The following is a 23,173-nucleotide window of genomic DNA, read 5'->3' on the forward strand; positions in this document are numbered from 1 at the left end:
CACAAACTAATTAATATAGCTAAATATAAAATAGATGCAAATCTTTAACAGCCTTACTTATAAAGATGAATATATTCCTTCTTAGTGTTTTTATTGGTTAGCTTCGCCACTTAGAAGTAATAATAAGTGTAAGAAAAGTATAAACCTTTTCGTAAAATGATAGCTCTAAAGTTTTTTATTATAGATTTTTAAAAGGATAGGAAATGTATGTTTTGTGAGATCTTTTGTGTAAACTATTTTGTGAATTGTGTGTAATTGTGTTTTTATGGGTGTAAATACACCACACACATTCTCAAACTATGGATTTATTATTACTTGGATCTTACACCAGATTTTCATGTTCTCTAATAAAGTGAAACACGCAGCAGGCTAATATAACTATTCCCCCTTTCCACTCCTTTTACCCCATTCCCTACTGGCTAAAGGAACTGCCCAATAAGTGAGTTCCATGTTAGGCAGCTTAATTGACGACAATTTTCTCCTTGACATAATATCCACGTTTATTCTACATCCAGTGTTTTATGGTTAGTTCCAAAGGCTACGCTCTGTTCCTAGTGTTTTATGCATAGTTTCATAGGCTGCACTGTGTTGCCTAGTGGTTTAGGGATAGTTTCTTAGGCTACACTGTGTTACCTAGTGTTTTAGGGATAAATTCATAGGCTACACTCTGTTACCTAGTTTCATAGTTTCGTAGGCTACACGGTGATACCTAGGGTTTCATGGTTAGTTTAATAGGATACACTCTTTTGCCTAGTGTTTTATGGTTAGTTTCATAGGCTACACTCTGTTACCTAGTGTTTAATAGTTAGTTTCATAGGCAACAGTGTTGTATTTAGTGTTTTAGGGATAGTTTCATAAGCTACACTATGTTAACTAGTGTTTTAGGGAAGTAATTATTATAATTGACCTTCACTTTACGTCAAAAGTAATTAAACTGCAATAATGAAGATTAGGGAATTAAGTGGGGCTTACCAAGAAGTATAATTTTCATAAGTAGCGCAGCTATTAAAGTAGATAAAAGTATAGGGAGGATGTGCTAAATTTAAAAATCAAAACCTTTACCTTTATCAAGCCTATCGAGTACCAAACCTTAACCCTGCGGGGACTGAATCTCATTGCAGTAATAAACAAACAAAGTTACCTCCATCCTTTTTTAAATTTTATTTAAATGAAGGGGGGGGGGGGCTGGTAACAGTATTTAACAAGGCTCTTTTTTATTTGGATTGCTGTGTAATTTTGTTATATTCTGCTTAATTAAAGTGTGTTGGCTACATGGTGACTGTTTCATAATCGGACGGACATACACCAATTATATGGAAGGTGCACAATTAATAACAAAAAAGTGTGTGGTATTTAGGTAGGAAGTGGCATTTTTAGGTATGTGGAAGTGTTGCTTTTTTGTTGAATGGGGGGGGGGGGGGAGAGTACTTCAAATTAAAGATACGTCAGATGCGATTTTATCATTAGGTTTACAAAAACTCAAAAATGTAATGGTTGTTGTCAATTCTATTTTCTGATTTTATCACTTTCGTATAGTTATTATATCAACAATCAACATAAACATGCAGCCATAATGTCAATAGATAATCTTTATGTCGGTATTATGTCAGCTGTGACCCCTTACTTTTATCCTATGGACACATAACAAACATAAATCATGTATATGCTGTCCTTTGGATAGATAGATCATAAATAAGGACATACAGTTAGAAAGACATCCTGGTACTTTAATATATTTGATAATTGGAATTTTTCTATTCTATCTGCGCTATTTCTGTGTTGTTGACAAAATCATTCTTGTTTTACATTGAGCCTTCAAATCAATAGGCAATTTGTTTTAACTATTTGCTAAGAAGTAAATTTTATGGTTTTATGTTTGTCTTTTAAAGAATCTGAGTAAATATTAGCTTTTAAGAAGGACAAATTCTAAGTTCTATCCATAGACGTCTAAGGGGGGGGTGGGTAATGGGGCGATTACCCCCCCCCCCCCCCCCCAAACGAATTTTAAGGGTGCCGTAGGCTACCCCAAATTTTTTTTCATTTTACCCCCCCTATTTAACATTTACCCCTACCCTGGGGGTGCCGTAGGCACCCCCAACCATTTAGGAGGGGGTATTTACCCCCCCCAAAATAAAAAATCTCTAACATAAAAATATTTTGCGCGCTTCGCGGGCATTTTTAATACTAAATATTTCAGAAAATTTAAATTACCCCCATCCAAAAATTTTACCCCGGGGGTACATTTTGGGGGGGGGGGGGGGTAAACAAAATTTACCCCTGCCAACAGATGTTAGGGGGGATAATTACCCCCCCCCCAAGCAAATTTTACCCCCGGGATAAAAATTTGGGGGGAGTAAAAAAATTTGCTTCGCGCGCATTTTTAATACTAAATATTTCAGAAAATTTAAATTTCCCCCCTCAAAAAATTTTACCCTGGGGGTAAATTTTGGGGGGGGGGGTAAACAAAATTTACCCCTTCCAACAGATTTTAGGGGGGATAATTACCCCCCCCCTCCCAAGCAAATTTTACCCCCAGGGTAAAAATTTTGGGAGGGGTAAAAAAATTTGAGCAACCAAGCTGTCATAATTATCTATTTTTCAACTTTAACCTTACTCACCCCTCCCCCCGTTTCTCTATTGAATTTAACTTCAGGAAGGGAAGTGATATTGGGCTCATTATTACACTAGTCCCCAAAGTTTTTGAATATCGTTTTCAAATTATTAGCTAAACAACTTTGGGGATGTTTCAACCATTAATTTTAATCTTCAGAGGAGGTAACATTGTGTATCATCATTTGGGATATGCATCAATCTTATCCCTAATATCCCTGATTTAACTTATTGTATGACAACCCCTAGAGTGTGACCTTCCCACCCATTTCTTTCTTCTACACAGTTTTGTTCTTTCATTTACAGTGTTTAAACGTTTCTACCATAATCCTATTATATACCTAAAGTAGTAAGCTTTTTTTTGTCTCTAGAAAAGGATCTCATTAACCTTTGAACTGATATGATTCATCTTTACAGTGAAGCTTTTTAGAGGGTAAGGAAAGGTTTTTAACTTTTTAAGTGGAAGGGTAACTGCACCCTCCCGATAAAAAATAAACTTCCCGACATTTTTTTTTCTTTTAAAATCTTAAAATGAAAGTGGTAAGGGGGAGGGGGGGTACGACAGGGTCCCTTTAGTCTTTTATGGGCGTAACCGCAAGTAACTTTAATAGACCCGCATGGTTTTACCACAGCATAATCAAGTGGATCTTTTGATTCAGTTCTATACTTTTTTTGCTAATAAAAAATAGTTTTGTAGAAATAATTGAACACTCAATTCACTTTCTCTGTTTCTAAATTATCATTGAGCCCTATTATTCAATTTAAAACAAGAATGAGAGAATTCAAAGCAGAAAAACTTCTCAAAACTATAATTAAGTATTCTACTGTTATGAAATTGGAAGAAGAAATTGGTTTAATGAAGAAAAGTTGTAATTTTTGACATATTATTGAAATGCCATTAATATACACAATTTACTTTTATTTATGTCAACTATATGGCATTGAATGATTAAATGACAAGAATGATTAAATTCAATGCAGTACAACCTATCCAAACTATTAGCATTATGTTGGTATTGAAAGTCTAAGGTTTGTGTACGAATACAAGGCATTGAGAACAAGTGGTCATCTTGACAAATTATCAAAATGTCATTACTATAATAACATCATTGAATTTTACTTATGTTAAGTATATATATGACATTGAATACAAGTGGTAATTGCTGACTTATTGTCGAATTAAACTATTTCTAATGACATCATAAATGTTATACTTATCATACCTAAGAATTAGAGTTCCATTTTTAAGATTTGCAATAATAATTTATCTCTGGTGGTTTTATAATTAATTTCATGATATTAGAAATCATCTCACACACCCTGAAGCAAGATAGCCAGATATTCTCAGGGATCTTAAGGGATAAGACATTGAACAATATATTGATCTACATCCCAAGTGATGATAAACATAATTATCCCCCTTTGAAGCTTGACATTATTGGTTAATAAATTTGAACACCCTTAGTTTGGAACCCACCAATTAAAATAAATAAAAAGAACAAAAGTTCAAGTGGTTTTAAAACTTTGGGTACCTGTGTAATTTTCAGTCCAATGTATCCTCCCTCTCTGGATATTATAACATTGATCAAGAATAAATATTTCCATAATAATTATAATAAAAAAGATAAGTATAATTAATTAGTTAAGTTAAAGACCTAGTTGGAATAGAAAAATATTAAGCGTTTTAGAATATTTTATGCGGTTAAATTTTAAATTTTTTCCATACATGTTTTTGAATTTACTTTAATACTGAAATGAAACTGAGTTTAAACCTAATCTTTGTAGAAAATATTTTATATAAGAAAAATTACTGATTAGATTGCAAACAAATTTGCATTTGTTTCTTATTTGCATTTTTATCCAATTATTTTGCACATTTTACCAAGCAAAATTCAATATTCATTTTTTCAATCAATATTTTTTCACCTGAATTAATTAGAGAAATTTATCATTTTAACTTTTATAATTCTAAAGAAATTATGATTTAGTATATTAAAAGCAAAGCTTTTCTATAATTAGGGTCGGTCCGTCCGTCCGTAACGGTTAGCTCTTTTTGTTAATTTAAGCATAATTGTCCTATCGATTTCAAACTTTGCATTGTGATTCCTGTAGTAGTTAGGTATTATTTAGAAAGCGTAGCACCTCTATTTTCGTTACCAGAATGTCCGTACGTCCATTTTAAACATGTTGAATTTTAACTTGTTAACTTTAAAATACCGATTCCTAAGACAACAAAGTACAATGTTATAAGCAAGGCATCTCTATAATCAAGGCGTAAAAATGGAAGTATGTCCATAAACATTATTCTGCATTTAAGCAGTTTTTTAACAAATTTACTTACTAGTTTGTCTCGACTTTTATACATTTTTTCTTCTTTTTATTCAGTTATGACACTCTACAAGTGGTAATGTTCGTTTGTCCTACCGTTTCAGATCTTCGCTTTTATGGATGTTGTCATCCTTGTTTCAATAATATTTTTGTTAAACTACCCAAACTATTATTTCATTTGTTATGTTTTTTCCCCATTCAAAATTTGAAGAATCATTTATAAGGTTCCTAAAATTACCATCATTATCTGACAAGACGTATTATCTATCTTTTATTTGAAGTCAACATGTAATTTTCTATACATTAGCTTAAATGTTTTTAACTACCAAGGTTTTTAAGTATTAATATTAATCTTTCTAAAATGGCTTGAAAACCGATTAATATCCGCTGGATTAGAACCAGTTCTCAGTTATACTGAAGAATAATGTATAGTATCGTATTACAGACAATTTTTTTAATAGTTAAATAAAAAATAAATGAATAAATGAAGCTTTGTCCCCTCGGGGCCAACAAAACTGGTTTTAATTTTTTATTTTTATTTTACTAACGGCGAAAACCTGTATGTGATACATCATTTTTCAGTCTACCTCAGAACCGGATCTAATCCAGCGGATATTAATCGTTTGACAGATATTTTAATGAGAAATAAGACTTATATCATAAAATTGTAATTATTTCTAAAACATTACACTTTACCATCCGCGGTTAACTGTCCAGAGTACGATGTGATATAAATATAACTATTACTAGGTTTTAAAATATTTGTAATTTAATTAATATTTGTTCTACTAATTTATTTCAAAGCATGAAATGTCTAAGTTAGTAATAAACAGTAAAAGTCCTAAATCCTTATACTAAAGTAACAGGATGTATGTTTGTGTGTCGTGTCTGTGTGTTTGTTTGTACCGAAGGATCTCTGTAACCGCTGAACCGATCGGGTTCTCCTTAACAGGGTAGCTTCTCATAGGTCCCGGGAAGGTTTATAGCTATTTTGGGGGAGGGTATTACCACCCTACCAAGGGAAATAAAAAAATCGAAATTGTTTTTACGTTTCTCGATTTTACAATTAGATTCCAACGCAACATAAACGTCAACCTAACACAGACATATTTTAAATACAAAAAAACATTCCAAGTACCATTAGAGGCCTCTAGGGGCGTAGCCGCTAGTTCCAAATATACTAACAATTCAAATATTTGTGACAATATTAAAAGTTGCGTTATCTCGCAGATCTATTTAAATATTTATACTCTAGCCCTTGCACCATCCTTCATTCCATATCACGAGAATGCCATTTCAAACAAACATACATGAAAATATTTGGTAGATGTCTATGGACATTTCATTCTAATAATAACAGTATCATTTCTGTCAGTGCCAATCAAACTAATTCTTTATGGTTTTTGGACTGATAAGTTCTCATTAAATATAATATTAAAATCGAAGCTTTTCTATAATTAGGGTCGGTCCGTCCGTACGTCCGTAACGGATAGCTTTTTTCGTTAATTTAGGCATGTTAGAATTGTCCTATCGACTTCAAATTTTGCATGGTGATTCATTTAGTAATTAGGTACGATTTAGAAAGCGTAGCAACTCTATAATCATTACCAAAATGTCCGTACGTCCATTTTAAACATGTTGATTTTTTTTACTATTTTAAAAACAAATTTTTATGTGATCTAATCATCGGATTGATCAGATTTTTTGTATATTGATTCCTGGGACAACAAAGTATAATGTAATAAGCGAAGCAACTCTATAATCAAGTCCTAAAAATGTAAGTATGTCCATAAACATTATCCTGTATCAAGCAGTATTTCAACAAATTTACTTACAATTTTGCTTTGACTCTTATACATTTATATTATGATTATTTAGTTCTAACACTATACAAGTGTTAATGTCCGTTTGTTCTACCGTTCAGTGCTTCGATTTTATGGATGTTGTCATCCTTGTTTTTATAGATTTTCTCCATGAAAAAGATAATAGTCCTTTCTTGATTTAGTGAGATAGACATGCAGTTATTTAAAAAATAAAAAAAAGGGTTGTTATCTCACATACAAAGAAATACTTCAACTTCAAGTGAACTCTAATACAGAAACGTCTAGAGGGAAGGGGGGTAAATGGGTGATTATCCCACCAACCACAAAAATTAATCAATTACTTTTAGAAATGCTACACATCTTAATACTTATGTTTAAACGATACATATTTGTTAAAATGTTTTTTACCTCAAAATATTGAGAAGGGGGACTGCCATTTACACATCCAGCAAATTTACAGTGGATGTGTTTTCGCCAGTGCAATGGATGTATTTATGACAAACTGAATTTTTACTGTATAAATGACAGTAAAATCGATTCTCATGCCATAAATACATCCAACACTGGCAAAAATACATCCAATATTTTTATTCATATGTCAAAAATACATCTGACACTGGCATTTACACATCCATACTTTTTCAATTATATGTCATAAATACATCCAACACTGGCATTTATACATCCATAGAAATTTAATGTAAAATACTAAGAAAACTACACACTTGTATATTATTCAAGTTATAATATATTTGTCAGGTTAGAATAAAAAGCATTATAAAGATTTAAACTTTTTTTTAATATGCAAATAAACAGTTTATAAATCAACAACTAAATAATGTACAAAGATGGATAAAGTTTTTAATTAAAAGGACTCTCCACAGAAAAATCAACTTTAGATTTTTGAAAATTTAACCTGAAATTATTATTCTCTGTTCAATTTTAGGCATTTTTTGTTTTTGTGGCATCGCGATCGAAGCCCTTTGAAATTTTTTACCTCCTTTAAGTGAATCCTCCCGCCATTTAATTTGTGCTGCTTTAGTGATTTTTAGCTTCTATTTTTGCCGCCGTTGCCGCATTCATCGCCCTTCTCCGCCGCTACTCCGCTGTACGTCGCTTTTTAATACATGCTCCCCTCTCCCTTGTTCAGAAATTAAATGGAGGCTGGGGGTCTTGTGTATAGCTACGTACGCAATGTATAGCGGAGTAGCGGCGGAGAAGGGCGATGAATGCGGCAACTGCGGCAAAAGATGGTTATATTTGGCGGAGGCGAACACAAAATGGAGGCGGCAGGATTGTCCAGTCAAGGAAGAGGATAAATCGTAGAGCGGCCGGTTGCAATGGAGCAAATGTTCTTTAGCGGCGAACACATAATGAGTGGAGGAAAGTGTAGTATATATTGTTATAGCGGCAGTACAAATAGGCGGCGGACAAAATTTTCAAAGGGCTTCGATCGCGATGCCACAAAAACAAAAACTGCCTAAAATTGAACAGAGAATAATAGTTTCAGGTTAGATTTTCAAAAATCCAAAGTTGATTTTTCTGTGGAGAGTCCTTTTAAAGAGTAGCTTCTAAATTAAGAGAATTAAGATAGTTTAAATTCATAGAAAAATTGGAGGAAGAAATAGTGGAAAGGGTGTATTAAGGCTCATTCAAAAAGAACATCATTTTGAATCTAATCTAAATAAGCAGGGATAAAGGAATAAGACAAGTACATTAATTTCACCCAAATATTGCCCAAAAGTCCAAAATTCATCAACTATGAAAGGTAAATCTAATAATCAGCCATGGATTCTTTAAAAAAATGTTAAATTACTTTCATATTCTAAACTCAATTTAAACAACAGCTATATAGGTCTGATTATTTAAAAGCATAATGTTCATTCAATGAATATTAATCCTTGTGTTTAAAGTACACTGCAGAGTTATATTTTAATTTATTATATATTCCTATGAACATAACAGAAATATTTTGTTTTCCAAACAATTTATCTCTTTCTTACACCTTACCTATAACCTAAATCTCACAACCCTATTTTTCTAGATAAATTACAAGGCTTAGTCATATCTACTATATTTTAATTAAGATTTATTTTATCAAGTTTGTATTTTATTTATTGAAACTATGAAATCTGTTATTTTATCTTTATTTTTTTTCTATACTCTTGTTTAAATGAAATGTAATTTAATGAAACTAAGAACTTATATTGTAGGAAAGCATAACTTATTATTATGTTTAAAACTTAAAATGCTTAAAGCTAAACCTAATAAAGAACAATAATTCAATATAGCTCAAAGTTGTTCATCATTTTGTTGTTATAACTGAAAAGGAAAGAAGTGTATTGATGTTTTGTAGGGAGCATCTTGAGAAAAGGGAAGTAAATAGGGGGAGAGTAACTAAAATTGGGCAAAAAATGCATACTGTACAAAATCTAATTCATTGTAAATAAATATTCTTATAAAGTAATCTAGATGTATATTTGCCAGTGTTGGATGTATTTATGACATATAATTGAAAAAGTATGGATGTGTAAATGCCAGTGTCAGATGTATTTTTGACATATGTATAAAAATATTGGATGTATTTTTGCCAGTATTGGATGTATTCTTGGCATGAGAAAAAGGAAGAAAACATTTTGCCAAAAATACATCAACTGTAAATTTGCTGGATGTGTAAGTGCTATAGCCCCATTGAGAATTCGTGATCATGATTTATCGAATAATGTTAAATATTCATATTACAGTTTTAAACTACAATTTTCAAATATTTTTATTGATATTTTGTAATTGCCAATCAAATTTTGTTTTTCAATATTGAATATCTAAATAAATGCCATTCGATTATAAAGACAAATCTATAAAATTCACAAAATTATATATTAAATTTTGACCATTATTCTACTAGCTATTCCTTAACTATTTAGATTAGGTTAAACTTTTAGATAGTAAAAAAATCTAAAGTAGCGCTTTGATTTTTTATATTATAATATTAATTTTTCCTTACTGATTAAAAAAAGATTTTATAATAATAAGCCATGGCTATTTTTAGCATGTTAGATAAATGTTTTACATAAAGAATTTTAAAGGCCTATCATAAGAATTTATGTGGTAATAAAATTGCATATTTCAACAAGAATGACATTCATGAGCGCATCCAATTTATTAAAATTAAAAAAATAAATTTAGAGACAATTTATGTTAATTTCCCCATGGCGATATGGGCACAAAAACTAGGTTATAGTAGATTTTCGTTGATTATTGAAATCTTTAAATGAAATTTCACATTTATATTCTATATTATCTGTAACCCTATATGTTGTAGATTAAGGGACATACTTTGAGAATTGTAGAGTGGACTGCTGAAAAATGAAAATTAGCCCCCTAAGCACATTCCATACTGCCTTTTTGCAAGCGAAATATTTGAAAGTTTTGTATTGTAGTTTGATTGTTTGGCTTTTGTGTGGTGTTGACAGAAAAACTTTATTTCTAGTATGGCTTCAAAACTAATTAATATACGGTGGATTAGAACCGGTTCCTAGCCATAATAAAAACTCATGTATACCATCATATTGCAGACAATTTTCTACGAATATAAAATGAACTGACAAGGTTGGGAGAAAAAAAGAAATTGTGAGGAATCTCCCTTTACCCAGAGAGAGAAGATCCAACGGGTTGTTAATTACACTAGTCCCCAAAGTTTATGATAAGGTTTTCTTTTTCGCTGGCTTATCAAGTTTGGGGACTTTATAAATTTTGATTGGTTTGTTCATAAAATAGAGTGTCCAAACGTTTCAACCACTAATTGTAATCTACAGCAGGTTTAATTTTGTGTATCATCATTGGGGATGTATAATGTACATCAATTTATCGGCCATTATCTTATCCTTTTAGATCCTTGCTCTTTACCTGTAGGAACGCGGCCACTAATTAGATATAACGTAATTTAAGATTCTAATGTGTCAAACATTTCAGGTGACGTGTACAGTGTTAGGGACCGGAAAGCGCCGGACCATTCCAGTGATTGTCAAAGTCAGTGATCTCAACGACAATACACCAAGGTAGCGTAAATTAACATTTTCCACCAGTAAGGATTAAAAAACAGATTCTTAGCCGTACATTTACCCGAATAATGCTAAGTAGTTGTAAAGGAAAAATGAAATAGAATTATAGTAGTAATCGCATTTTTTTGGCCTAGCCCTTCGACCTCCTCATACACATATCCGTGGTCAACTAACTTTTACATTAATACAATATTTATCTTGATATAAAAAGACATTAATTGTTAGATACATTTGTAGTAAAAATTACATTAGATAATATATTTAGAAATAATCATTAAAACATAAATCATGGGGTTAGGTTTGACTTTTAAAAAATGCGACTAGAATTTTCAAAGATAAAATTAATAATATGTTTTCTCGTAACCATTCGAATCCGGTGGATAGGAACCGGTACTCATCCATACTAAAAAACTATGTCTAGTATCGTATTATATCCAGCTTTCTACAAATATAAATATGTACAATCATAAGATTAAAACCAGTTTTTTAGCCGGTGCCGTCGGCACATCGGGGCTAAAAAAACTGGTTTCAATTTTATAATTGTACATTTTATATCCGCGGAAAGCTGTTTATAATACGATGCGAGAAATAATTATTTTTAGATTTATGAACACACCTTATACTGTGGACATTGAGGAAGATGCGCCAATCAATTCTGTCGTTTTCAGGTAAAAAACATTCTGTTGAAAGAAAAAACTTACAGAAAAGCTTTGCTGAGGCAATAAAAAAATATTAAATCTTCTATAAAAATCTTCTATTATACAAAGTAGTAAATGTTTTTATCTGAATCTTAAAATCTGAATAACTACTGAGTTAATTAAGTTTTCCTTTTTTGGGGAAGCTTTCCTTAGGACCTGGGATGGTTTTAGGCTTGTTTTTAGATTTAATTCTTAGGATGGTGTTAGCCTTCTGCCCACACATATCCCCTAGATACTAGGGGCGTAAAAATGTTTTTTTTTTTAAAATAAAGAATCATAATCTTCTTTTTATTTTCCGCTACAAGGGATGCTTCTTTAAATCTAAGACGCTTATTTATTTCCCCGACATTTATGGGCTATCAAAGACAGAATTTCACATATTAGAAATATTCTTCTTTCTCTTATTATTTTGTATCTCTACTTTAAAGTTTGTTTGATCTAATACAAAGACTGTCATGCTCCATAAAATGTGTACGTGATTTCCTTAGTATTTTTATCATTACACAACTTTTAGAACATTTTTTGTATCTTAATATGTCATCTTTAAAAACCTTGGATTTTAAAAAGCGCAGCTTTTCTACATTCAGGTTCGGTCCGTCCCGCCCGTTAGTTAGGAATATTAAATTTGTTCTATCGATTTCAGACTTGGCATACAAGTATTTAAAGAACGGTCCAATGTAGTAGTAGATTCGGTAAAATTTTGCACCAATACTCACAGCATCCAATTCAACCATAAAGAAATAAAAACCTAAACTGTTTTTGAATAGACACACGGACATCCTAACACTTTTAGACAGACATGAAACAGACAAATTTGGATTCTTGTGATTATCACTTCATTTGTTGGGAATGCTAAATAGGAACTAATGACAGTGTTACATATATTTGGACCACATGTAATTTATTATCATGAAAGCTTTAAATAAGTCAACTTACATTTTATTATTATTGGACTCCTCCCCCCCCCCCCCACAACAATAATTTCAAATAGAATAGTTATATCATTCAACCCTAGAATAAATAGAAAGTTTTTTTTGTCTGAAGCTTAAGATTTCATCTACTGAACTGATTGAGTTCTCCTTTCTAGAGAAGATTCACAAAAGGTTTCGAGATAGATTTAGGATATATTTCTGCCCACCTCTTACCCCTAAAGAGCCAATAGATGCTATGAGCGAAGCTGCTAGTGCCATTTAAAGAACTATTTTGCCTGATATTTACGTAGAACACAGTAAAAGTGTCGGACTGATTATGACGTAACAAACAAAATTAGCCAATGACAGGCCATTATTGACCAATGGTAAAATTTATAGTGGCCTCCCATTGGCTAATTTTTTTTACGTTATAATCAGTCCGACACTTATACTGTGTTCATTTACGTAGATATAATGTCGTAGGTTGTAGGAGGGTGCCGGGAAGGGGAGGATTGTATGGTACATCTTAAAAACATGGGAAAATGTCTGAATTAATTCTTGTAAGTTGACACAGAAAACTTTATAAAAATTTCACATGGCGCAGAGAAGAGTTCGTGTGACTAATCTACTTCCGGCCCAGGGGGGATCTACAACAGGGATAGGCAACTGAAAAAGGAAATCTTTGTTTCTAAAATAATCATTAATGAACAAGTATAACAACATCTATAAACAGCGTAGCACAAAAATATTGGATATAAAAGCAAAAAATTATTAATAGAGCATATATTCAGCGATAATAAAAGAGAGAGAGAGGAAAAGAAAGAAATAGGATAATAAAATGAAAAAAAATACACGGATATACTGACGGACAGACGGAGTAGCTTCATAAAAAAATACTCCAAATAATGTCTCATTCTACTAGAAAGCTTAGTTACTATATGAAATGGATAAAAAAAAATTTTAAGTTTGAACGTGAATACTAGTATATTATTTTAGCAGTGAACTATTTTTTTTCTATGTCATATCTCTGTCAATGTGTCTTTGTATGTGTGATTATTAGATCTAATAATCATGGACAAAATAAAAATAAAAACACACATTCTCTGTATTTACAATAAGAATGTGGGTGATCTATTATCTTGCATTTACTACTGAAGTTGAATAAATCTTCAAACATACATAATAAATTATTATTGAAAAGTTTTCCTCTTGTAGTTTTGATCAAGACAATCAAAGTACTCAAAGTTTTTGAGCCTACAATTAGTCAAAACACTTTGGGTACCGATTTGATTTAGAGTCCATTTTTCTCTCCCTCCGAGCCTTTTAATTATAAGTAATGTATCCATTTTATATATCTAATATGACATGTACTTGCATGTATTGATTTTTTTGGACTATATCATGTCTTAAAATAAAAAGTAAAAAGTTAAGAATAGAAAAACTGCATACACTTTATAAATCGAAAAAACAAGATTAAAAATATGCTAAATTATTTTAAACAAAAGAAATATTTTTATACACTAAACTATACTTAACCCTTTTAGGATTTTTTTAGGGGGAGGGGGCCGGGGGGATTCAAATAATCACTGTTAACAGGAGAGGGGGGTGGGCTTAACTAAAATATTTAATGATTCCCCCTCCCTGGTAAATTGTTTTTTTTTCTTCATAGCTCTTCAAAACGAGTCCGATTTATTTCCGCTGAATCTATCCTGGTTTTAAGCCATATTGAAAATTCATGTATTGTATTATATAAAACTAGCGGCTTTGCCCCTAGCCTCATATGGGCAGCACCAGGAATTTTTATTTTTTTTGGGTGGGGGGAGGGGTTGTGGGTGTCCTACTCCCCAAGAAAATAACTGAAAACCACCACGGGACCAATAGGAATATACCCTAAAGAGTATAATCCGATCGGTTCAGTGGTTACCGAGATCTTAAGGGACGGACGGACGGACAAACATCATTATACTTTGCATTATAGATTATTCACTAAAATTAAGATTATAAAATTATTCTTGGTTTTGTTAGCACGAACCTTCGGCCCTTGGATCTTATGAAAATTGAATTTATATTATAATTTTCTATTTTACTTTCGGCGGAAAACAGATTTCGATGCGATAAACCTTGAAATTAATTGTCATTCGGCAATTTTAAATATTGGTGTGATAAAATTCAAAAGATATGCAGACTAAATTTAAAGTATCGTATTGTTATACAATACGTGCTTAGAAGATTTTATAAAAGTTCGAGTGGAGCTAAAGTAACCTTCCGTAATTTTTAATAACCATTAACCAAAGAACTCTAGATAACTATAACTCACAGATAACTATTAAAAGGATATTTTAAAGGTTTGTTTTTGCTTATTTTCAAATCTTAGTTTAATCTTATTTTTCCAATTAAAAAAACATTTTTAACTAATATTGCCATTAACTATAAAAAGCAGGCACACCAAATCAGACAAAGTTTGTAAGTAAGTAAAGATAGTTTATTTGTTGTATTTGTTCAAAATTATTTAACATCTACTTGATTTTTAATGACAGAGATACTATACATAAAACACTATTTAAAAAACTGCACAGAAATATACTTCAAAAAAGGAAATTATCTATCCCCACGGAGATTAAACTTCAGTGCCTAACCCAATACATATATTACAACCTAACCTAGCTTTAGGTAAAATGAAAACTAATAAAAAATCGAATTCCCCCTCTCGTTATTAGTTCATTTTAAAAAGAAAAAGAAGGGGGCTTTGAGATTGGGTATTCTATGCTCCACAAGGCACTATGAGGGAACCCCCCCCCCCCTCCCCCTATGCCTAGTTGAAGTGTATATGTGTTAGCAAGTGTATAAGAAGTATGTGAGTAAAAAGTGTAAAATACATTGTTCTAAAATTCACAGACACTTTTTGTCCCTCAGCCCTAGCTAGTATTGATAAGAAACTTTCACTTACAAATTAACCACGGATATCCGGGATATGACAATGGATAATAATTCCAGCATTTTCCTCCTATATAAGTAGCAGGATCATTGTGTGTCTGTATAAACCGAAGGGTATCGCTAACGGCTGAACCGATACGGTTTTCCTTTACAGTGTAGGAAAGGGTCTGGGAAGGTTTACAGCTATTTTGGAGGAAGGTATCATCACCTCAATTAAACCCCCCCCACCACCTCAAGTGCCCCTAGAGGCATCTAGGGGGCCAAGTCGCTAGTCATTAATAAGATAAAATATAATGGTATTTCGCTTATATTAATAAAAATAATGCATATAAAGAGAAAATAATTTCATTGTCTGGCGAATAAGTTACATACAAAAAAATTCTCGAGTGTACTTATCATTATCCAAATTATTTGTCTCCAATTGCAATATCCCTTAATCCCTGTAATGTCCTAAAGCAATAGACAACCCTTTAAAACATATAGCACTGATTAGCAACAGATTTTAATCTTTTCTATTCATTATTTTAAAGCAAAATTGCTGAGAGAAATTTAGTGTCGTCCAAATGGCAGTTTAAATATATTTCCAGTTTTTGTATTAGAAAACATTTTTTTTTATGGAAATAGGGTACTTTTTTTTCTAAAGCTGTATCACTCTAACTCCACACCCCCTAGAGTTTGACAATGACAATAACAAAGCTCCCCTGAAAGTTGTATTTCATTTTTATTAAAATTACTAGTGACTGTGCACCTAGGGCCCTAGCATTAAGGGGCTCTACATTCTTAGATTAAAAAATGGCCTAAAACAATCCTAAGAACCATTTATAACAATGAATTAGGGTAAACCTTCCATGGAAATATGTGAAGCTTCCTGTAAAGGAAAACTCAATAGGTTCAGTTGTTTTTTAAATCTTAAGCTTCAGAAAAAAAACCTTACTACTTTTTATTATAGGATATTAAAAACTGAAATGCCTTTTCATTATTAATGAACGAAAGGAAATATTTGAAAATAGTTTAAACTATTCGAATCAAAATTATTATATTTAAAAAAAATCTTTCAGGGGGATAAAAGCAGAGGATCCAGATTCTGGACCAAGAGGACTGGTGCAGTACAGAATTATTCCAGGTAAAGTTTGTGTAATAACAGGGAAGGATAACTTTAAAATATTCTGGTTCCGAAAGTTTTAATTTGTTGGCTTAAAAACCTTTTTTATTAAATTTTGATTTGTTAGTTCGAAACTAGTAGTATTAAAACTTTTAGCCAATAATTTTAATCTATAGAAGGGATAATTTTGTTTTTGATCATTATGAATAAATATAAACTAATGTGTTATCAATGAAGAGTTATAGAGAAGCTTCGCTACTAGAAAGGCTTGAATTAATTTACGACCTTTTTTACTAATACTAAACTTTAAGCAGGAAAAAAAAACGGCAATATAACTACGCATTACGCATTTTTGTATGTGCTTGTACGTATTTTTGTGCGTACTTGTGTGCGTAAACGTGCATGAAAATCACTTTTTTAAATGCCTGTCATTAAATCCAATTGTTAAGTTCACTTTCAGAATTTAAATGTACAGACAGACAGACAGAAAATTGTGAAAATTAGAATTAACCTTACAATTTAAATGTTAGATTATACTTAGGATGTCTGACTTTGAATAATTTTCCAAAAAAAGGGAGAGAACTTTTAACTGTTTATTACACTGGTACCCAAAGTTTTATATACACTTCATCTTATTTGTTAGCTTAAAAACTATGGATACTTTTATTAAATCTTATTTTATTTTTTTTATTATTATTCATTAATGATAAATTTCAAGTAATGGATTGGTTAATAAGTTTTTTACTTTTTAGTAGCGAAGCTACTATATAATTTACCTTGTCTGTCCATCAAACCGTCCGTCAGTCCATAACGCTATGGAAGAAACGTGATTTTTAAAAGGTTTCGTGATTTCATTTTATCAGTTTTTTTATGACATACTCAATAGATATTTTTTTCCAGATGTCTATTATAATTTTTGAGCTTCGCTACTTATGGATGTTGTCATCCTTGTTATCTGTATGATTTAACAAGTTATCAAAGCGTGTAAATAATATATTTGTCAAAAATGCAAATGCTATACATACACACTTATTAACAGCGAGCTTTGCTATACAATTAGAGAATGTACGTAAGTTCTTCATGTTAAATGACTATATCTTAAATTCTTATGGATGAATTATTATATAATTAAGAATAAATGTGTAAATTGAATAATTTATCCCTATTATTATTGATTTAATATCAATGCATGCCAATTTGAACATTGTTATACTTGTTGAACTATGCATATTGTATATACATATGAAAAAAATTGCTGTATCCCATAAAGTTCTAAGTTGAGTACAGAACCCCCCCTATTTTAAAATAAATTAAAAAAAAATGTAAGGAAGTTTTTTTCTGTTTGTTTGTTTATTACTTTAGGTCGGTTATTTTGGGAAAATTTAATCCCCGCTGGTTAGGGCCTTCGCAGGGGGTTAGGCGTAGGAACCCCACCTCCTTATTTCAATTGATTGAAAAATATGGGAGGGGGGGAGGGTCTAGTGCTCTTTAAGCACTTTTAGAAAAAAGCACCGAAAAACCTTTTGGATTACACAAGCCAGCAATTTAAAAATCGCTAATTATTGATAATTGCAAACAAATTTGCGATCACACAATATGGATTTTTTATGTGCGAAACTGCTTTGCAATTGTGTGTATGTGTTTTTAAGTGATTCACTTTTACTCATGGTATATAGACCTCTACACATGAAAAGAATTGAGGAGAGTGGGGGTAGGTTAAAAATCGACCTTTTGATTAATTTTAGTTATAAAAAAGTTATAATTTTTGGAGGGGGGTGGGTGGGAGAAGGGGCATTATTTTCAGGGGTAATATTTGTTGGGAGGGTGGAGGTAACCTTCCACAAAATAACGATAAACCTTCCCCGGACATATAAGAAGATTCACTGTAAAGGATAACCATTTCGGTACAGCGGTTAGCGAGATCTCAAGCTACAAACAGATTTTTTAGGGTTTATTTACCCACCTTAAAATTAAACAAACGCAAAGATTGTAGACCTACCGGTCCAGTGGTTTCTGAGATCTTACAGGGTATATGCGCATATATGTGATATTATAGATAATCTCGAAGTAAAAGTGTTTTTTTTTAAATGCCTATTTAGAAGCTTGGCCAAAGGCCTTTCAATTTCAAGCTCTGTAAGTCTGAAAGACTTTAATCTGCAATTTGCTATGTAAATAATCTAATCCCAGAGATGGAGGGGACATTGGACTGTAAATTACATTGGTACTCAAAGTTCCATAACAACGTTATTTTATTCATTGGCTCAAAAACTTTGGGAACATTAAATGAATGATGTTGTTTCAAAACTTTTCAAATTATGACTCTAATCTACAGAAGGGGTAATTGGGGATGTATTCAATTTAAAGTTCCTTGTCTTATCCCGTAAGATTCCTAATTTAATCCGTATATCCAGGGGGGGAAAGGACAATGAAAGTCTACAAACCCTTTTTTTTATAATTACCAGCTACAATATGCAAAAGTTGACGCAAAAATGCGGGGGAAGGTAAATTTTTCTATGATTGTCCTATCCTTTAGGTTTGATCCTTTTTTCCCTTTGACTAAAGAATTTTGCCAAAAGGATTAAATACTAAAGGTAACCACGATCGTGGCTTAACACGTAGCGCATCCGCTCGTCGCTCGGGAGGTGATAGGTTCGAATCTCGGACCGACACCACGTCATAACTAAAGACGTTAAAAAGGTTCCTACTGCTGCTATGTCTGGTGTGCGACATAAATAGTAAGAATATGGGGAATGCCTTGGCCCATAAACAGGCGCAACTCACTAACATGCACAGTTAGAACTTCTTAGACGAAGGTTGTGCAATTAAAGGGTTTGTTACACGTGGATGATGCTCTGAGCTGGATCTTTAAATCATTTTAGTGGTGAGCCAGATCGGGGTAAGCCAACTTTCCACCAATGAGAGCACAACATTTTATGAAATGCCGCGCTGTGATTGACTGAAATTCGGCTCACCCCGATCTGGCTCACTACTAAAATGATTTAAAGATCCAGCTCTGGATTCTCGAGATGATCACTTAAATCGAAGGAGAATGCCGCCCTTACGAGGGAAATATTAAAGATTCTCTAATGAGATTTTATTTTCTATCATCAAAATTTTTTTAAGTGTGACGAAAAAGGTTCTTAATATCAAGTTTAAAAAATTTAGTAGTTAGTCTATCTATTTGTTAATTCAAATATGTAAAAAGGTTGAAAACGAAAACATTCACTAATTTTTTAATACTGTAGAAAAGACTGCATAATCAAGAGATATGCATACATACCATGCTGATTTGCCTCATTCAAAGTGATTTCTCAATTTTGATCCGAAAGGAAAGGCTGCAGTATTTTTTTGTGTGTCAAGGGGGGTTAGTGCAGAGTGGGGAGATGGAGGAAAATTTAAATGTCAAGATTTCAAGATCATTGGCATAGCGGGGCGGCAGGGCAGGGACTGAGACATAGTTGCCACAATTGCAACAATCGTGATCCTAGGAAATCATGAAAATCATCTTAAATACATGACACAGTCATTTGATAAACCATGACTTGGCAGCCGCTCATTTTAAAGGTGGGTTGTCTGTGACAGTGAGTTGTTTTAATATGTGTTAGTCAGCTGCAAAGCTTGCAGATGCAGTCTGCAACACTCCAAAGGACTGCAGTTTTTATCCATGGATCTTAAGACATAAGGCAATAACCGATAAATTGATCTAAAACCCCAATGATGATACAAAAAATTACCCCTTCTGTAGATTACACTTAGTGGACGAAACGTTTGGAACACAACTTAATGAACCTATCAAAAAGCAATAAAATTCCCATAAGCGTTGAATCCAACGAATAAAAACATAATCGTAAATCTTTGGGGACAAGTGTAATAAACAGTCAAATGTCTCCTCCCTACCTGAGTTTTTTCATAAACAGCCACCGGTTTTTCATCTGCAGCTTAGCAACATATAATGCTGCTCAGTGGAACTTCGGCTGCAGATTCATGACAATGACTGAATAGGCGGCTGCCGATTCCTGGGTAATGAACAGCAACATACATACATATATGTTGACTTTAGACATCATGGTTTTATTTGAGACTTTTTGATCTTTTTTGCATGTTAAACACATTTATAATCAAGGTTAAAAATATTTACTAAAAATCTTTAAAAAGACATGAATATTATAGCTCAAAGTAAAAAATTATTTCTAAAAGTTAACATATTTGGGATAAAAATTATTTAAACCCTTCGTGTTGTAGTTTTCAAATGAGACTTATTACCCATTAAAATATTGTTTAATATTAGCTAAATCAAATTTTTTGCCATTTTTTCAAAATGTTCTATTGTTTTGTTTTATAAAACATAAAAAGTTAAAGAATAGATTAAGGAAATTCTCGATATAAATTGACTTTTAAAACTAATAAAATATATTATAAAATTGCTTTTATGACTAAAAGTGGTTACCTGAATTTTGAGTTTGGCATCCCTGAATATAAAGTTGCATGACATGGTTGGTAAAGCAAAGATTTGTAAAGCTTTGAAAGGAAAGAAAGAGGTCGGCTGTCTTAATGGGACAGAGACCTTCATTTGGCCATTTAAATCATATAATATTTGTGTTAAATCAAAAATAAAATTCTACCTTAAATGATTTATGGCGACTGACCCAGGGATCTAAAGGGTTTAGACTATGTCCTATAAATTGATGTACATCCCCAATAATGATACACAAGTAGATAAAAATTAGTGGCTGAAACGTTTAAACACTTAACTTAATGAATCAACCATTTAAAATTGACGAAAGTCCCCGAAGTTGTTAAACCAACGAATAGAAAGTATTATTTTTTTAATTTGGGGACTAGTGTAATAATCAGCCCATTGTCCCCTCTCTCTCTGCGACTGACGTCTATTGTAATTAATAAAAGTGTTAATGGCCAGGTAGTTTAAGGTATAAGCCATTGAACGATAAATTTTTATACTTACTTAAATTGCCAGTTAAAAAGTTTGGACACCACTAGTTTAGAACTAACCAATCAAAATTCAATAAATTTTGATGCAACGAATAAGATAACGATAACGAGATAGTTTTCCTAATTTATATTATGGCTATCAATAAACTTAATCCTAATGCTATTCTGATAATTAAATTTTAACTGTGATTTTACTTATTATTATTTAAATTATTGAAAAAATGTCTTTGCTACTTTTTCGTCTAAAAAGAAATTAAAAAGGAAATCTTTTTGCAAAAAAGAGGCTTAAGATGCATATTTTAATGCAATACAAACCATAATTTTCTTTTTTTATGTCATTTATAAATGATTTTGATTTATGAATGTGATTCTTGTTTAATATTATCAACATGAGTTTATCGTACTGTTTTATCTTAATAATAATCTGAATTGAGTAGCTTTTTCAAATTAGTGGCCATTCTAAAGCAAACATTAAAGTAGCCAAGGGGTTACTTGGTAATTGTTAGCAATATAGTTTTAGAGCGTTCCTACGTTTTTACAAATTTTTATACATACATTATTTGGTATATTATAGTAGCTTTACTATTAAATTCTTAAGAGTAAGTACCCCATTTTTTGTTAACATAAAAAAGTTATGAATTTTGGTTAATATATTATCCAAAAGCTTAATGAAAGATACTACGCTAGAAATTTTAAAAAAATGTTTTGGACTGTTTTGTACAAACGCCTGCAAGAAATATTTATGCACTACATACTTGAAGAAAAATGACGGGAAAGGAATAAAAAGGGCGTGGGTTTGGTTAAGGGTATATACCAGGGTTAAATGGATGGGGCAATACACGATAATCAATTTAAGACAAGTTAAAGAGCCAGGGAGAGAGATTCCCTAAATCTAAATCTCCCTATTTCCGCCAAAATTCTATCCTTTCACCCTTGACAAAGAGCCCCATATGTATTGTATATGTTGGTGTGCAAATAATATTTACATTTATCCTCCTTACTCCCCTAAATCTATTCTCCCCATAGTTATATCCTTTCCTCCCTGGCAAAGAGCCCCATAGGCCTAAGCTGGTGTGTAAATGATATGACCTTGTCTTTTCTGTTTGGGCCTTCAGGAACATGGATGCAGTTTCTCAAAACCATGGACCTGCCGGAGGGGGTATCTCCACCCCCTAAAATCAAAAATATTGAGGTTAACTTACACTTTTATCACCCCTTCAAGTTCTATATATACAACTCTCATACCAAACTATGTCGACATATCCTATAATATAAAGAAGAAAGTTTTTTTTGTCAGAGACCAAAGACCTGGGTTATTTTACTTTTTAGGGAAGCTTTATAAATACATTGGGGTGGATTTTGGCTATTTTCCCGCTCTTTCCTAGAGGCTAAGGGTGAAGCGGTTAGTAAAGTAAAATATACCGAAATATTAAAAGCAGGTTTAAGATTAAAATGGAAATATAGATTTAGAATTGTCTTAACTTAAAGTGAAAAAGTAACAAATATACCTGTTCTTAATTGAAACAAAAATTGTGAATCTTCATCTCAAAAATAATACTATTATCAGGATCTAAATCCATATCCATGACTTTTGTATGAAACATGAAGTACTAGTTTACGCTACACTTCAGGGTGTACGATCATTTCCCCGCATTTTCAAGATCACAAAGAAAGTGTCTCAGTAGTAAAGATTCTCTTTAACTCACTTTGTCCTAAATTTGTTAGTTAATCCCTTCAGCTATAAATCAGGGAAAAC

At 32.0% G+C, this 23,173-nt stretch overlaps 1 protein-coding gene across 1 annotated transcript in view; it reads left to right on the forward strand.

Moving 5' to 3' along the window:
• Nucleotides 1-23,173, forward strand: part of Cad99C (cadherin 99C) — a 105,986-nt gene that overhangs the window by 22,503 nt on the left and 60,310 nt on the right. Inside the window, exons 6-8 of the mRNA XM_080167011.1 lie at nucleotides 10,734-10,819; nucleotides 11,425-11,490; nucleotides 16,424-16,488. Of these exons, the coding sequence (XP_080023137.1) occupies nucleotides 10,734-10,819; nucleotides 11,425-11,490; nucleotides 16,424-16,488 (217 nt within the window). The remainder of the gene's footprint in view (nucleotides 1-10,733; nucleotides 10,820-11,424; nucleotides 11,491-16,423; nucleotides 16,489-23,173) is intronic.

This window comes from Acartia tonsa, chromosome 7 (genome assembly GCF_053477335.1).
Source record: "Acartia tonsa isolate MP-2025a chromosome 7, ASM5347733v1, whole genome shotgun sequence".
Classification (NCBI taxonomy): domain Eukaryota; kingdom Metazoa; phylum Arthropoda; class Copepoda; order Calanoida; family Acartiidae; genus Acartia; species Acartia tonsa.